Here is a 13,641-nt window from a genome sequence, read left to right as displayed (position 1 = left end):
CTGTCATGTTTCTTGAGGTGCTAGAATGCCAGGATAGTATAAATACCCCCCAAATGACCCCATTTTAGAAAGAAGACACCCCAAAGTATTCGCGGCAGGGCATGGCGAGTTTATGTATGATTTAAATTTTTTTCACAAGTTAGCGGAAAATGACACTTTGAGGGAAAAATAAATAAATAATAAAGTTTCCATTTCTGCTAACTTCTGGCAAAAAAATAAATAAATAAATAAATAAATCTACCACGGACTCACTATGCCTCTCAGTGAATACCTTGGGGTGTCTACTTTCCGAAATGGGGTCATTTGTGGGGTGTGTTTACTGTTCTGGCATTTTGGGCGGGGCTAAATTGTGAGCAACCCTGTAAAGCCTAAAAGGTACTCGTTGGACTTTCGGCCCCTTTACGCACCTAGGCTGCAAAAAAGGTGTCACATGTGGTATCGCCGTACTCAGGAGAAGTAGGGCAATGTGTTTTGGGGTGTATTTTTACATATACCCATGCTGGGTGAGAGAAATCTCTGTAAATTGACAACTTTGTATAATTATTTTTTTTTAAGTTGTCATTTACAGAGATATTTCTCACACACAGTATGGGTATATGTAAAAAATACACCCCAAAACACATTGCCCTACTTCTCCACATGTGTGACACTTTTTTGCAGCATAGGTGCGCAAAGGGGCCCAAATTCCGAGTACCTTTAGGATTTCACAGGGCATTTTTACGCATTTGGATTCCAAACTACTTCTCACGCTTTAGGGCCCCTAAAATGCCAGGACAGTATAAATACCCCACAAGTGACCTCATTTTGGAAAGAAGACACCCCAAGGTATTCTGTGAGGGGCATGGCGAGTTCATCAAATTTTTATTTTTTTTGGCACAAGTTAGCGGAAATCGATTTTTTTTTTTTTTCTTACAAAGTCTCATATTCCACTAACTTGTGACAAAAAATTAAATTTTACATGAACTCACCATACCCCTCACGGAATACCTTGGGGTGTCTTCTTTCTAAAATGGAGTCACTTGTGGGGTATTTATACTGCCCTGGCATTTTAGGGGCCCTAAAGCGTGAGAAGTGGTTTGGAATCCAAATGCGTAAAAATGTCCTGTAAAATCCTAAAAGTACTCATTGGAATTTGGGTCCCTTTGCGCCCCTAGGCTGCAAAAAAAAGTGTCACACATGTGGTATTGCCGTACTCAGAAGAAGTAGGGCAATGTGTTTTGGGGTGTATTTTTACATATACCCATACTGTGTGTGAGAGATATCTCTGTAAATGACATGTTTTTCCATTTTTTTTATACAAAGTTGTCAATTTACTGAGATATTTCTCTCACCCAGCATGGGTATATGTAAAAATACACCCCAAAACACATTGCCCTACTTTTTTGGAGCCAAAATGCACGTTCACAGGAAATAATCAGGTCTCACGAGATGACGCCAATAGGCGTCGCTGAGACCTGAGAGCGCTGCCGTCCGGACACCTATCGGCATTACAGTGGTGGCAAGCGGTTAAATAGTGCATCAGGCAATGAGGAAAAATCATTCCTAGTAGAGAGACAAAGAGATGACTAGAGGGCCTGGTACAGCACCTGGCAGTATACTGAAACTAACAAAGCAACTCTACTCTGCCCAGGAAAGGGGGAGACATATAGATACCAGGTATACCATGTATGCTAGAATCAGACAAGAGTGATGAATACAGCATCAGGAGATGGAAACATCACTCCACATGAATGGGGGGCCACATGATTGCCTATCACAGAACAGAGCCAGGGAAGGGAGGGTACACCTAGTAGCCGTATGAGCCGCAGATTGTACCAATAGGGCATAGCTCCTGGAGATACTGCAAATACTCTGCCTATAATAGGAGTAATGTGGCTGCATGGAGCCCATTATAATAAGTGTGGAACATAGCTACAGCATTGGAAATGCTACAGTATATGGAGACTGTACAGGTACTCTACCAATAGGGGAGAATACGGCTGTGTAGTGCAGACTTAAAACCAGACAGACAAAGGAAGCACCCAGGGCCCTTGGACAGGCCGAGAGAAAACGCGGCCTAGGCCCGGCAAAAGCCGGGGATTAAAGTAGCTGGAAGGGCCGGGGAGAAGATGAGAGCCCCGGTGGGCTCTGTTTTCCGCTCCTCCGGGAAACGGGGGGGGGGGGGGTAGAAGGCACCCAGAACCCCGGCTAAGGTAAACCACCCCCAGGCCACAGAGGGAACTAACCTGGGGACCCCAAAGCCTTGGGGCAGGACAGGGACGGGGGAAGATACTCACTGTCAGACGTCTTCGGGCGCCGCAGGGTCACCCCATCGGCAGACTCAACACGGGTACCGTGGGAATGCCGGCATGCCACTGCGGATGCAGTAATGGGGGACTGGGTGACCGGGTACGCGCCCGCAGGGGGGCAACTAAAGTGGAAATCCACGATAGAGGAAAAAATTAAAAAATAAAAAAGCAGCAAGACCTGCACAAAAAGAGCAGGTCATGTCTGCCTCCTAGCTTCCTACAGACACTAGACTAAGACTGAATAACCTAGTGCTGTGGAGAGGGTATAGCCCACCTGGGCGGAGCCAACCTTTTTGATGTCTAGTGCCTCCTAGTGGTAGCTGGGCATATACCCATGGTACTGTGTCCCCCAATGCCATTAACGAGAAACACGGTATAAATTATGGGATGAAAAGTCATGGATCCTAATAAATGCTCCTGACCTGGTCCTACTCACAGCTCAGACTCATATTCCACCTACACTGATAGGATCTATTACCTGTAGTGCAGGCTGTTTAGCTCAGAGGATGGCAGCTTTACCAATACAGAAACAAGTCAGCTGTGAGAAGAGGTAGTTCAGGGTAGATTTTCATCTTCTAGGCTTAAAGGGGTTATACAAGACAAAAAAAAAAAAAAAAAAAAAAAAAAAAAAAAAAGTCCCATGTCCTCCCCCGGCAAGTTCCACTGATACAGCAGTCACTACATATTTTACTGCATGAATTTCAGGGGCGGACTGGCCAAAGACCATACAGGTAAATCTCCCGCTGGGCCGATGCCCTGGGGGCTGCCCAAGTCCTCCTCATGGCCGCCAGCCGGGTGCATGATGATCTGGTAGTCTCAGCGGTAATTAATGCTGGAACTCGTGTGCTCTCCTGAATTTATCTGTACTGCCATCCTCAGGATGGTGATACAGTTTCATACAGTGGCAGTATTTTGTTCCCCACTACGGTATTGCTGACCATACCTATTTCTGTCAGCCCACCTACAACAGGCCTGAAGTCTAACCGCTCAAGAAGCCCCGACCGCCCTAGTGGAATGAGTGGTCAACCGAAAGGGATTATGAGAGAGAGCCAGAAAGATTGCCCTAAGGTCTCCAGAATATTGATCTGCAGGGAGGAGTCCGCTGCTGACCACAGGCCCTGAGCAGAGAGGGACCCGAAGACGGCTCCCCACCCCATCAGGCTGGCGTCCGTGGAGATCACCCGCTAACGAGGGGGAAGAAAAGACTTGCCCAGAGATAGGGTGCGAGGTAGAAGCCACCAGCACAACTCCTTGCAGACGAGAAGGGGAAGACGAACCAGATGGTCGGGGCCCAGCTGGGACTTGTCCCAGCTGGATAGGATCGCCAGCTGAAGAGGCCTGGAATGGAAATGAGCAAATGGGAGGCAACCATCCGGCCCAAAACCCGCATGCACGTCCGAAGAGGTAGAGGCTTGCGAAGGTGAACCACTGCATCTCGGAGAGCCACCACTTTGTCCTGGTGAAGGAACACTCGACAAAGGCGAGTGTCTAAGGCCATGCCCAGGAAATCCATTCTCTGGCGGGGAACCAGGGAGGATTTAGGATAGTTGACCAACCACCTGAACTGAGACAGGACAGACAGGGTGATACTGAGGCTGGCCAGGTTGTCCTCCAGAGACTTAGCCTTCCCTTCACCAACGGGTTGTTCAGGTAGGGAATCACTGCCACCCCGACCCCCCCCCACCCTGAGTGGGAGGTCGGGGGTTAAGAGGGGCCAGGACATTCGGGAAGACCCTTGGGGCGGACGCTAAGCTGAAGGGCAGAGCCACAAACTGGAAATGCAGAGAACCCACCGCGAAGCAAAGGAACCGCTGATGGGCCACGGCAATGGGAATATGGAGATATGCGTCCTGTACGTCGATGGACGACAAAAATTCGCCCTCCTCCAGGGAGGCAATCACCGACCTGAGCAACTCCATGCGGATGTGCCGGGTCCGAACAAGGCGGTTGAGCGCCTTCAGATCCAAAATAGGGCGGAGGGAGCCGTCCATCTTGGGTACCGTAAAAAGATTTGAATAAAATCCCTGGAAGCGTTCCGAATCTGGGACTGGACTATCACACCGAGGGATTGAAGGGAATGAATAGCCCAGAAAAAATCTGCCGCCTTTACGGGAGACTTGGGGGGCCGCGACATGAAAAACCGACCAGAAGGAAGAGTGGAAAACTCTATCCTGTAACCGGAGGAAATGATCTCCAGGACCCATGCATTATCCACGCTTGCACACCACGACTCCTGGAAGTAGAGCAAGCGGCCCCCCACATGAAGTAAAGCGCAGTCATGCAGAAGAGGTTTTTGCAGACTGGGGCCTTGAAGGCTTGGGGCGAGAATGCCAGGCAGGCCTGGCCTTGAAAGAAGGCCCCCACCCCGACTTCTTGTCCAAGCGGGAGGAAGAGTCCCGAAAGGAGCGAAAATTTTTGGACCTTAAAGTTGCCAAGGGAAGGCAAGGGCGGTTCTGGGGAGGAGGGAGCTTTTTCCTCCCGTGGCCACTGAAATAAGCTCCACCAGACGTTTCCCAAACAGCTTTTCACCCTGAAAAGGGAGAGAGAGATCAGCGCCTTTTTGGAAGCCACATCTGCCGCCTATGAACGGAGCCAGACCGTGCGGCGGATGGCCACAGAGTTAGCAGCCGCCCTGCTAGACCGGCAAGCCGATTCAAGGAGTACATAGGTACCGGGAAGCCTGGAGAAGCTGAGAGGCAAGAATGAAAACTTCACCTGGAGCAGAATCCGGCAGCAAACGGATGAGTTGCTTGGCCCAGACCACACAGGCTTTGGCGACACAGGAGGCAGCAAAAGCAGGCTGAACAGCGGAGCCGGCTGCTACAAAAACGGTCTTAGCCTAGGAATCAATCTTCTTGTCAGCGGGATCCGACAAGGAAGCCGCATCAGCCAAGGGAAGGGTGGTGGCCTTGGCCAAACAGGCCACCTGAGGACCAACCAGAGGTGGGACTGACCAGAGGTTGACGGATTCTGCACTGAAAGGAAACAGAGCGTCCGAACCCTTAGAGATCTGTAGGCGCTTATCAGGCTGACGTGTTTAGGTCCAGGTGGTTAGGAAAAACCAACACGGAACGCTTGAAACGGCGGAAGGACACAGGATCCTGAGAAGAGGAGGGAGTACCCTCCTGCACATGGAGAGTGTCTCTAACCGCCTTAATGAGGTCCTGCATGGCCGAAGATAAAGTATAACTCTGCTCTGATACAGAATCGGAGTCAGAGGTGTCCCCAGGAGTGGCAGAAGACGAGACTTCGCCTGCCTCAGACTTCTCCAGGGAGTGACCAGAGGATGCTGAGGATGAGCGGGACGCGGCTGAGATCACTCAAGGTCTTTTACAGGACCTGGTGTCAGAGCGGGGGCAAGCCCCTTCAGCAACATGGTCCCTGTAAGGGGCAGAGACTACCGCACTATGAACCGGGACAGGCTGGCAAGGTCGCCTATGGCCTGGGACCGTGAGGTGGCCCAATCAGGAGGGACCGCCACCGCAGGGGGGGGGCAGAGCATCAGTAGGGGGCATGGGAGCAACGCACTGCGCTCAGAGCGAGTTAGGTTGCGGGGAAGGAAAAGCCTTACTGCACTTAGAGCAAGCATAAAAAATAGCCACCCCAATAGGCACCCGGGCTTTAGGGTCCATACTAGCAGAGGACATGATGGCAAAAAAAGAAAAGAAATGTATAGCCAGAGAGGCTATCCTACCAGGCCCCAGGTGCTGTGCCCCACGAAGCGCAGAAGAAACCGCCCCTCCAGAGGAAAAGACGGCGCCTAGCCGTGATAGGAGCTAGGCAGGAGGTCCCTCCCAGTGAGAGGAGGAGTCAGGCCAAAGCCAGGGAAGAAAAAAAGGGGATGGAACTAGGTCACGGCCTAGCAGGCCGAAAAGCCGGGGACTAAATTACTAGAAGCGGCCGGACCGGAGCTCCGGTGGCCACACACATAAGCGGGGGGGATGAAAGATGAGGACCCCAGCGAGGAAGTGTCACCCAGGAGACAACAAAGAAAAAGGGGGACCGACCGGGAGGCAGGATTGCAGGCCCATATGTCCAGCACATGCGTCCCTGAGCCCCATGAACAGACGCCCTGGCTCAAGGTAGAAGGGATCAGTGGTCCAGAGGGGGAAGAGGGGAAGCTGTACTTACCCTATGACATCTTCAGGCGCAGCAGGGTCACCCCATCAGGAGACTCAACAAGGGGCTCGTGGGAATACTGGCAAGCCACTGCGGCGGCAGTAATGGGGACTGGGTGACCAGCGGTACCGAAGTATGCGCCCGTAGAGGGTGCAACTAAAGTGGCAGCCCACGATGCAGCACCCCCTGCAGCAGGAGAAAAAAAACTGCATAAAGAGGAAAAGAAAGAGAAAATAAAAACAAAATAGCAGCAAGACCTGCAGGTCGTGTCTGCGTCCTATAGACACTAGAAAAAAACTGGTTTGCTCCTGCATCTGCAGTGGGTATAGCCCAGATAGGAGGAGCCAACACTTTTTACTTCTAGTGTCCGCCTCCTAGTGGCGGCTGGGCATATACCCATGGTGCTGTGTCCCTCAATGCATTCAAGAGAAAAAACAGCTGCCGATTGGTTTTTGACTGTTTGGCCAATCAAATCTAGCACTGGGTGCATGCGCAGAACTGTGTATTGCCAGTGCATGCGCTCTCCATGCATACAGAGGTGGACGAGGAGTTTACTACTTCAATTGATGGGAACAGCCAGCATTGACGGGAATGCTGATGACATTACGTCTATATTGGTGCAGAGGAACATGGGAGCCAACGACATTACATCAGCAGATACGTGCAACAAAGCGGGGAGCCCATCATGTGAACCAAGTGGCTATAAGACCAATGCTGTACAGTCGGAACTGCAAGTACAATACAAAGTTACTCTTTGCGGGATATTATGTCAAATAAAGACAAGTTTTAGGTCTTGTATAACCCTCTTTGAACTTGAATGTCTTTCATTTATTGACAGGTATAGATTTTGCACATGGTGTAGAAATAAAACACATAGGGGGAGATTTAGGAGGACTGGTGTAGTGTCTTAATTTGCCCTTCGCTGGAGTGAGATGCCCCATATTTATTAGGAGGCATGCCACTAAATAACGGTATCGCCTCTCCTGCTGTCCGTGTGCCAGGAGCTGGAGTAGATTTCAGGTGTAAAGTGAGTCTCTGGTGCATGTGTTGTTAAATCCGTTGTGCCCAGCTTTCCCCACTTATTGCTAAAGTGCAGAGGGCATCGGAAAAAGCTCAAAATTCACAAATTTTGGTGTACAGCCATAATAAATGTCCCTCACAGCGGTAAATTAAAAAGGAACCCATCAGGAGCTTCAAGATTACCCTGGTTACAAATGGCTGCTGCATTTATGAGAAAACATAGCTTAGGCACATCCCGTTTAAACCCCATGGTTAATATAATGCCCATAACATATAAGTTACGGGCAAGTGTATTAGTGTAAGCACCAGATTGAAAAGGGATTATAATCTCCGTTATAATAACACCCTTGACCAGTTAAAACAGTTAGAAGCCCGTCTGGGGTCTCATCGTTCCTGTCACTTGCTACGGCGTATAGTACTCCTCCGTGTTCGATTGCGTGAAATGGCTTTTGGAAAAACGGGTAAACTCCCACTATATTCGCGACAACGGTTCTACATGTGGGGGAATAAATCACACACTATCTTGGCCCGTGAGGTGCGGGAATCAACCGCGGCTACTACCCCAATGTCCATGAGAATGAGCAATGGAGACATGGTGTATGACCCCAAAGCGATACTCGACCAATTTCAGAAATACTATGCTTCTTTATACTCCCTTACACCACAGACACCCTCCGACCCAGTTGATCGCCAGACACTATTTAACTCTTTCCTAGCTCAAAGTAGTATACCCAAATTATCATCAGAAGCGAGGTCTGCGCTTAATGCCCAGATCACGGCTGAGGAAATTCAAGGTGTAATTTCCCAGTTACCTAATGGCAAATCACCTGGGCCGGATGGGTTACCCTACTCTTACTACAAAACTTTTTCATCTCTTCTCATACCCCATTTGTGTACGCTTTTTAACTCATTCCTACAAGGTACAGCTATACCAGAAACCATGCTTCATTCCCATAAAACCCTTATTCCGAAACCGGGAAGGGACCCCTTGGATTGTGCAAATTACCGCCCTATTGCTCTTCTAAACTTTGATCTAAAAATATTCACCAAGCTGTTGGTGGACCGGTTGGCGCATTGGCTCCCGCAATTGATACCCTCAGATCAGGTTGGCTTTGTGAGAGGCCGTCAGGGTGGAGATAATACGAGAAAACTTATCAATCTAATAGATATTGTCAATAGACAGCATCAACAGGCATTACTATTGAGCCTGGACGCTAAAAAAGCGTTTGACCGCTTAAGCTGGTCGTTTATGTTTTCCACCTTGCAAGCTTTTGGATTCTCTGGTCCCTTTCTCTCAGTCCTCCATTCACTATATAGCCATCCTACAGCGACAATTAAATTACCATATGCAAACTCAGCTCCTTTCTCGATAAAAAACGGCACCAGGCAGGGATGTCCGCTTTCCCCTCTCTTGTTTGTGCTTTGCATTGAACCCTTAGCCGCAGCAATCAGATCCCACCCGGACATTCATGGAATCATGGTTAACAGAGTTGAATATAAAATATCATTGTTTGCAGACGATGTTCTACTTACTCTATCAGACCTACATATTACTTTGCCCAACTTATTTGGTTTGTTAACATTATATAGTCGGCTTTCCGGATATAAGATTAACTCCTAGAAAACAGAAGCCCTTCCCTTGAATATTCCGGCAGCCGTTCTAGCTACATTAAGATCCAATTATCATTTTCGATGGCAGGATGCTGCCCTGCGTTATTTAGGTGTGAATTTGGCGGCAACGTATTCTTCTATATATTTTCATAATTTCCCCACCCTTTTTCAAGAACTTAAGCGTCAGATGGCTAAATGGATGTCTCTTCCCATATACATGGTCGGCCGCATAGCGGCAGTTAAAATGTCTATTTTGCCAAAATTACTCTATTTGAGACCCTCCTGGTACACGTACATGTTGCTAAGTATTATTGGGCCACACATCTTAGATGGTTACCGGCATGGTCTAAACTCTATGCTTATTCCAGGTGGATGGAAATCAAAAAATTGTGGATTGCTCCGATACATCCTAAGGCTAGTTTCACACTAGCGTTCGTCGGTCCGCTCGTGAGCTCCGTTTGAAGGAGCTCACGAGCGGACCCGAACGCCTCCGTCCAGCCCTGATGCAGTCTGAATGCATCAGTCTGGCGGCGCTCAGCCTCCGCTCCGCTCGCCTCCGCACGGACAGGCGGACAGCTGAACGCTGCTTGCAGCGTTCAGCTGTCCGCCTGGCCGTGCGGAGGCGAGCGGATCCGTTCAGACTTACAATGTAAGTCAATGGGAACGGATCCGCTTGAAGAGGTCACCATATGGCTCAATCTTCAAGCGGATCCGTCCCCCATTGACTTTACATTGAAAGTCTGAACGGATCCACTCAGGCATCTTGCGCACTTAGAAAATTTTCTAAGTTATTAATGCAGACGGATCCGTTCTGAACGGAGCCTCCGTCTGCATTAATATGATCGGATCCGTTCAGAATGGATCCGATCAAGCGCTAGTGTGAAAGTAGCCTTACTCTTTGTTGTGGTCCCCAATTCCTCAAGTTCAATTACCAGAATTGTTAGGACCAATGCTACATACATACAAAATATGGCAACATTGTAAGCACCGTTTCTCTCTGGTTTCTGAGAAATCCTCCATGACATCTTTTCTGTTTACACCGCTTTTCAATGTTGGGTCAAAGGTATCCTTTTTTAAACCTTGGTTTGCCAAGAAAATGTTTAGGTTTGCAGATATGATTGATTATAGAACGCTACAGCTACTTTCATTTGATGAACTTAGAAGTTCTAGGTCACTTACGGAAGTTACTAGGTATCAGTACTTGCAAATCCAACATTTGTTTACTACATTGTTTCACTCAAAACAAGTATCTGTCCCCACGTCTTTTGAGAAGATGTGTAAGCTCTCGGAGTCTACTAAGGGTCTTATATCTGAAATATATGTGCTCCTCTCCTGCATCTATCCGTCATTCGTACACGTCTAAGTGGGAATCGCTCTTGCACCGTTCTATTTCAGTAGATGATTGGAAGATAATCTGGCAGAGAGCTGCGATGACATCTACTTGTGCTATTCATAGAGAAAACACCTACAAAATAATGATGTTCTGGTACCACACTCCACAGTTGTTACATAAGTTTAACCCTGACATTTCGGATCGCTGTTGGAAATGCAACACAGAGGAGTGTTCACATATTCATATCTTCTGGGAATGCCAGACTCTAACCCCATTCTGGACTATGGTACAGGAAGTCCTATATAGCCTGTTTGAGGTGAAGTTCCCCTTAGATCCTTACATATATTTGCTGAATATCCCACACATACCTTTGAAGAAACACCTATTAAAGTTAATGTTATACATCTTGACTGCGGCTAGGCGTTTGTTAGCAAGATTTTGGAAAAGGACAGATTGCCCATCACGAGCTGAACTCATAAATTGTGTATTAGAAGTCAGACGCTTCGAACATATGTCGGCTACATTGCTTGCCTCGGTGGATAAATTTGACCGAATTTGGAAGCAATGGGACATGGTGTTTGATGTCTCAAACTGACTGAGCCTACACCTTACCCCCTCCGTCCTAACCCTAATGTGGTCTTGTCATTCCCCAATGTACGTCCGAATCTTTCTTACAGTAAATTTTGTATAACTCTGCATAGTTAGTGCGAATATAGTTGCTTTGTTACTTTAGTAGCCTATAGGCTCTTATTACAGTAATACTCATTCATGACTATTGGGTAGGTACTTTCTCAGACTTATTCAATGTAAGGATATATATGCATAAAAATATGATGTATGCTATTTTTCTGCTCAAATGCCCTTGGTTCTGTCTTTGTATCATGAGTAATGTACTCCAAAGTCATGTTTTTTCTTATGTGCATGTTTATTCTTGGAAAAATCGTCAATAAAAAGACAATTGATAAAAAAAAAAAACATATAAGTTACACAGATGCCCCAGACATCCGTCACCATAGGGCTCCATTATATAAAACGGATCTTAAAATATATGTTTTTTGCTGGACTGTGCAGGATGGAAATGTGCAGTGTACTATGCTTTTGTAACCCCCCCCCCCAACGTATTTGTTAAATGTACAACAAAAACTGAATGTGAACAGACCCTAAAAACCGAGCTGGTACTAGCAAGAAGAGTTACGAGGGCAGCTCTCCATATTTGTGTGTAAGAAGGTGGTCATGGATACTCAAAAGGGACCTGCCCCATATATCTTCTCCTCATTCCTGGCTCCTTTATTTTGGCACTGCAGCGTTTCAGGGTAAACCATAGCCGCTTGTAACCGTGGAACCTGTCGTGACAAGTCCCCTGTGTTTGTGGCTTTTTAAACGGCTGCAACTAAATTTTCTTGCAGATGGCATTTTCACGTCATCCTCGCCACTTTCCAAAAAGAAGGTATGCCGAGAGTGGGGAGGGAGTGGACCCTCGCTGGCATGAAGACAAATCTACCACAGCTAAGAGACTGCCATAGATTGCATTCTGACTCACAGCCTGCTGGAGGATGCGCCAAATCTATGACCAGGCATAAATTAGGGGCATCCCCCGGCTGTACAGGGGAAATCAAACACTGGTCTCGATAAATAGCCCCCCTCTCTGTCTTCATGTTTACCCTGTATAAGGGCCCTTGACATGGGCAGAGAATCCAAAAGATAATAGCAAATAAGCGTTCATAGAGGCACTTGTTAGCGATTATCTGGCAGTGTAAATGTACCGCCGATTACCCAATGAACAAGCCTCTGATCATTTGTGTACTCACAAATGTTGTTTACCAGCAGCAGATCATGCTGTGTAAACACCATCTGATGCCGGATGAGAGATGGCATTAGCCATCAGTACTCCCTATACCAGTAATGGCTAACCTCCGGCACTCCAGCTGTGGTAAAACTACAACTCTCCAGATGTACACTTGCTTGGCTGTTCTCAGAACTCCTTAGAAATGAATGGAGCATGCTGGGAGTCGAAGTTTCATCACAACTGGAGTGCCGGAGGTTAGCCATCACTGCCCTATACTGTGGAGGAGATTGCTGACAATCTGCTGCTATGGCGTCCCATGTAAAGGGACCTTTAGGGCTCATGCACATGAACGTATTTTTTGTCTGTGTCCGTTCCGTATTTTTTTGCAGCCCATATGCAGAACCATTAATTTCAATGGGGCAGCATAAATTTTTTTTAAATGACAGTGTGCATTCCCTATCCGTATGTCAGCAAGTCCACTCCGCAAAAAAAATAGAACATGTCCTATTGGTGTCCGTTTTGCGGACAAGGACAGGCATTGTTACAATAGATCTGCAAAAATACGGCTTTAACATGGATACGTGTTTTGCGGACCACAAACTACATACAATTGCGTGCATGAGCCCTTTCTCGTAGTAAATCAGAGCGCCTACGGGTCCAGAATTGGGAACCGTAGGGTAGGAACCTCAGGTTAGTGTGGAGTACTAGGCAAGAGACCACCTGGGCTGACTTTTAGTTCCACCATATATTACGTATAGTGGCCGTCTTCTCAGAGAAGACTACTCCCATAGATGACTACTCTGTAATCATGTATGCAGGCGCTGCCAGTCAATCCTCAGTGATGAGTAACCAGATCTGCTACACCCATAGATGCTACACCCACGCTACCCAGCAAGTCATTGTGACCTCAGATCTGTTGGTCCTCAGCACCTGCACACTACATATATAGAGAACACATACACACCCCCCTGTCCAGACCATACTCACTCCACCGCTCAGGTCTCCATTCTTCAGCCCCATTATAGCACCACTATGGAAGGTAAAGTGCATTCTCACTCACCTGGTTCATAACCTGCAAGGAAACACACAGACTGTCAGCTGCCTACAATGGTGGCACACAGTGAGAGGACAAGGCACTCACGGTGCCAGTCACTTACATCTGGATTGGCCTCCAGCGGCAGCCAGCGCATGGACTGCATGATGCCTCCTCCTATTATTCTCTATGGAGATTGCTAATCTGACAGCACACTCTCTCCTCAATCTTCCTTCTCCCAAACTTCACCCATGGACCACTTCATCTTTCACACATAGGGGGGTAGCACTTGTCGACTGCTAATATGCACAAGGTTACACGATGTACAGACAAGCAGTGAGGGGAATATCCATTTAATAAAACTGAACTGAACCTGTCACAACTTAATTATTAAAGCTATAATCTGCTTTATCGTACAAACACAGAAAAGATAGCGCTCTCCCCCTACAGC

The 13,641-nt window shown here is 47.6% G+C and overlaps 1 protein-coding gene across 1 annotated transcript in view; it reads right to left on the bottom strand.

Annotated features, from left to right (window-relative positions):
* The window catches only part of UCHL3 (ubiquitin C-terminal hydrolase L3), a 65,369-nt gene extending 51,912 nt beyond the window's left edge, over window positions 1-13,457 (bottom strand). Inside the window, exons 1-2 of the mRNA XM_044288264.1 lie at window positions 13,315-13,457; window positions 13,218-13,229 (exon numbers count right to left, since the gene is read on the bottom strand). Of these exons, the coding sequence (XP_044144199.1) occupies window positions 13,218-13,229; window positions 13,315-13,356 (54 nt within the window). The 5' untranslated portion in view covers window positions 13,357-13,457. The remainder of the gene's footprint in view (window positions 1-13,217; window positions 13,230-13,314) is intronic.
* Window positions 13,458-13,641: the final 184 nt, after the last annotated feature.

This window comes from Bufo gargarizans, chromosome 3, assembly GCF_014858855.1.
Source record: "Bufo gargarizans isolate SCDJY-AF-19 chromosome 3, ASM1485885v1, whole genome shotgun sequence".
NCBI lineage: Eukaryota > Metazoa > Chordata > Amphibia > Anura > Bufonidae > Bufo > Bufo gargarizans.
This window is presented reverse-complemented; position numbering and strand designations above follow the sequence as displayed.